The following is a 4,107-nucleotide window of genomic DNA, read 5'->3' on the forward strand; positions in this document are numbered from 1 at the left end:
TAAAGATAAAAGCGACAACAAAAAAAGATTTTTCCTAATGAACACAAGCATTGGTAAATTTATACATGCGGGCTTTCTCTTAGTATTTAATCGAAAAAGTCTAATCTTTTACAAATAGATACATCCATCAATATAGGTATATTGACGACACATTGTAGGTAATTTCGAAAAACACACTAAAATGTATTAAAATAAAAAAAATAAAAAAAAACATTTCTGAAATCATCACCAACGAATAGGTGTGTTAAGGTGTTTTAGTAAAACGTATACCAATGAGTGACCCATCGTTAAAGGGTGTGTTAGTAAAACATATACCGATGAGTTACCCATTGCAAAAGGGTGTACAAAATGCATCACTAAAGATCTCGACAACGGTTTATTTCATCCGTATCAATGGGTAAATACCATCACTAGTAATCCTATAGTCGTTGGTATTGCACAATGATTTATACCAAGAGAGCCCAAACCCATTGGTATAAGCTTATAGCTACAGTGCCCCTATACCTACAGAGAGTATGCTTGTCAGTACAAACACTTTGACTATTAGTATAAATAATAATTATTGATATTTTCTTATTTTCTCATAAAGATTGAGTATGTTGTAGATCTATGGATGATTTATCATATCCATATAACAATTAGAATTTCTTATTCTTATTTTTAAATTTTTGTAAATTTTGGAATTAAATAATAAAACAATTGAAATTTATTAATCAATATTTATGGATGATCTATAATATTCATTGCACAATTGAATTTTCTTATTTAATATTTATTTTTTGTAATTTTTAGAATTAAAAAATAATTAGTAATTATTTCAATCAGAAGTAATTATTGATTAATTATATATTCACTTATAAGTTGTGTTAATGTATGTTTTATGCGTGGTTCGATAGGATAATTGAGCATAGGGTTTCTTAATGAAATTTGAAAACAAGATAAAATTACATATAGAAGAAATTGATATATATTCTATATACTACGATAATACAATTTTATGGCTTCTTTTAATTAAGAAGCAGATATACATAAACCCATACAATTTTATGTCAAAATTTTAACTTTTGAATTTTTATTTATTTTTTAAAATAAAAAATATCCATTTGAATATCAAGAGTTATCACTTTAGTTCTTGTGAATGATTTCTAGTTCAATAATCTACATAATTAAATTCTTTCATTGTCAAGTGTGAACATGATAGTTAGATACTTGGATAATTTTGAAATGTACCATTCAAATGTGTTCTCTATGTTGATTATGATATTTTTCTTCATAAAATTCATTAAAATATGTGATTTTTATATATACATACTTTGTATATCTTGATTTTTCTCTGATAAACATAAATATTCAAGGTATATCCCGATAGATCTCTTAAAATCAAGTTTCCAATTCCCATATATACTTTAAGCCTTGGTCTTTGACCTAACAAGGACACTGTTTATTTATACAAGTGTGGGGTTTTGTACTTTAATTTGGGGTTTAAAAGCACAAATCTTGAACTTATCCAAACACTACTTTAATGTGTAATTATTTCAATTTCATGAGCAAATAGACCTGGTAAAAGATTTACTTTCTAATAGTTCAGAGACACAGAATGACTATCTTAAAAAAACAAGAAAGGAAAAAACGAAGAAGAAAAAAAAACTAAAAATTGAACAACAACAACTGATCGAGACCAGTTAATATAGTTGTCAAAAGGATGTAACGGCAGTAATCAAGTAAAAGAGAACCATGTCCATGGATTGGTAGTGAGACATCCATGCATGTAAATGTAATGGCTTTGTGCCATTTGGGATATATTAAAAAGAGGATAAACCGGGACAGCGGCCTGCATTGCATTTCAAAGGAAACAACTGATACGTAAACACCATGGTCCAGCTGCCGCATGTAGCCTCTAAACTAAAGCATTCAGTAAATTTAATTATGATGGATTACATACATAAACATGTGTCAATAGGTCAAGGATAGGCCTGAATTAGAGAGTGCATAGATGAGTTGATTCGTTCCATTGTGCAGCGCCTAAACCCAGCTCGTTCAAGCAGACTCTGCCATTCTTTGGCAGTCCTCTCTTTACCCCCGAACAGCAACATCATTTCCATGTCCATGATAAGTCTGCAAGGTGTAAATTCATCATCATGGATCTCCGCTGCAGTTTCATCATTGTGATCACCCTCCATCACAGTTTCAACGATTACAACCTTTCCTCCTCCCCTTTCTGGCAGTGCTTCCTTGCACCGTTTGAGGATAACCAGACAGTCTTCGTCTCCATAGTTATGCAGGATCCACTGCAACCAACAAATTAAAGAGGATATTATAATTATTAATACAGAGACAGCACAGACAGACAGAGAATCACGCACCAACCTTTAATAGAAGATTATCTGCACGAGGGATGAAGTTGAACATGTCGCCGGAGACCTTGGCCACACCACCAGAGTCTGATTGATCGTCCACTACCACATGTGGATGGTCAAAGACGGTGCACTTCACATTTGGAAAGGACTTGGCTATGGCCATAGCAGCCGTGCCAGTCCCCCCACCAACATCTACGACTGAACTCATGTCTGCAAACACTTGATTGAATTGTTGGAGTAGTGTAGGCATCGTTGAGCTTGTATCACAAGCCATGACCTCATTCAGCTTCTCACCAAACTCCAGATCCTGCCCTGCATAATCCCAAAATTTTGTCCCATAAACTCTCTCAAATGCTGTAACGCCGCTTGCTCTGCTATCCAAGCTCCATGTCAAGTGATACCATGGCTCCATTAACACCTTGAAGTCCAACATGGAGAATGGAACCATATTGTTCTCCAGCTTTCGTACTAGAAGTTTTGATAGACAAGTTAGTCCAAACTTGTCTTCTTGATCATCTTCATCATCAGCGCTACCATGTTCTCGACTGAAGATTCCTATGCGCACCAGATATCGCATTAAGCGATGCAAGCGATCTGGGTTGGCACAATCGATCGGGAGACATGCAGAGAGCTGTGATAGTGTGATGGGACGCCCCTGACTATGTATGATGTCTGGGATTCCTAGTTCAACTGCAGACCTCAGAGTAAAGGAATCAACAAAGGAGAAGATGTATTTCCATATCTGAGCCTGAGCCTCCAATTCCATCTCGTCGCCTTGCCCCATGTCTTCTGGCCGGCCGCCTGAATTTCACTTAGCTCTCTCGTTATACTTATACTTATTATTGGCCAATTTTAAATTTTTGCATAGTTTAGCTTGCACGTGGGCTTGAGATACCATTTTGTCTAACCCATGCTTTCCATGTGGCACAACGGCTTTCTACTCTGGCTTTGTTTTTTAATTAATGTTAGTTCGTCGCTAGAGTTAATTATAGCCGACTTTACCAAACACAAAGTTGAAGGTATCATATGGATGGTCCAACCTTATAGTAAGGTTGGACGAAATTTAAAAAAAAAAAAATTTATTATCATTCGGGAAACCTATTCCCAATTTAGGAAATTGTATTTTCAGTATTCGTTCTTGTAATCAAATTGGACCAAATCTGAAACCAAGAATAGGGAGGGATATACCTGATACAGAATCCACGTAAGAATGCTCCTCCCAACATAGGTTTTCACGCCCAAAAAGTGTACCAAATTCTCCCTCTACTTAAAATGACAGTTTAGATGAGGCATGATCAACAAGTAATTTTTCACTAAGAACTTGTGATTCTTCAATAAGAATCAAATGGGGTAGTGAGCATAGCTTCAAAATTGTTTATTCTAAAAAGAAACAATATCTAGATCGAATTTTGATCAGATCCAAGAATTGGAGATCGAACAGGACAGGGCGGCAAGAGCAAGAATAAAAAAACTTAAAGGCAAGACCAGTCTAACTAAGTTGCCTTCTCTCTGTGTTGTGTGCCTTTTTTAGGTCCGCCCTACTCTCTATTTATTGCCTTAAAGAGACAATCTCTTAATTTGATTAGGAGTTTCCTAATCAAAATCTTTATTTGGATCTGAACTCTTTAAGTGATAAGGATTATCACTTATCTTATCCGCAGATAAAGATCAACTATTCCTAATCAAATTAGGAATTCCTTGATCCAAATCTTTATTTGGATCTGAACTCTTTAAGTGGATAAGAGTTATC

At 34.9% G+C, this 4,107-nt stretch overlaps 1 protein-coding gene across 1 annotated transcript; it reads right to left on the reverse strand.

The window, feature by feature from the left end:
- Positions 1–1,769: 1,769 nt before the first annotated feature.
- Positions 1,770–3,185, reverse strand: LOC148877712 ((RS)-norcoclaurine 6-O-methyltransferase-like). The gene is made up of 2 exons (XM_088942640.1): positions 2,368–3,185; positions 1,770–2,288 (listed from the first exon to the last, which is right to left on the reverse strand). The coding sequence occupies exons 1-2, from the start codon at positions 3,139–3,141 to the stop codon at positions 1,962–1,964; spliced, it is 1,101 nt and encodes a 366-aa protein (XP_088798766.1). The 5' UTR covers positions 3,142–3,185; the 3' UTR covers positions 1,770–1,961.
- Positions 3,186–4,107: the final 922 nt, after the last annotated feature.

The sequence above is a fragment of the Nelumbo lutea genome, chromosome 1 (genome assembly GCF_056320005.1).
Source record: "Nelumbo lutea isolate HS-2025 chromosome 1, American lotus-T2T, whole genome shotgun sequence".
NCBI classification, from domain to species: domain Eukaryota; kingdom Viridiplantae; phylum Streptophyta; class Magnoliopsida; order Proteales; family Nelumbonaceae; genus Nelumbo; species Nelumbo lutea.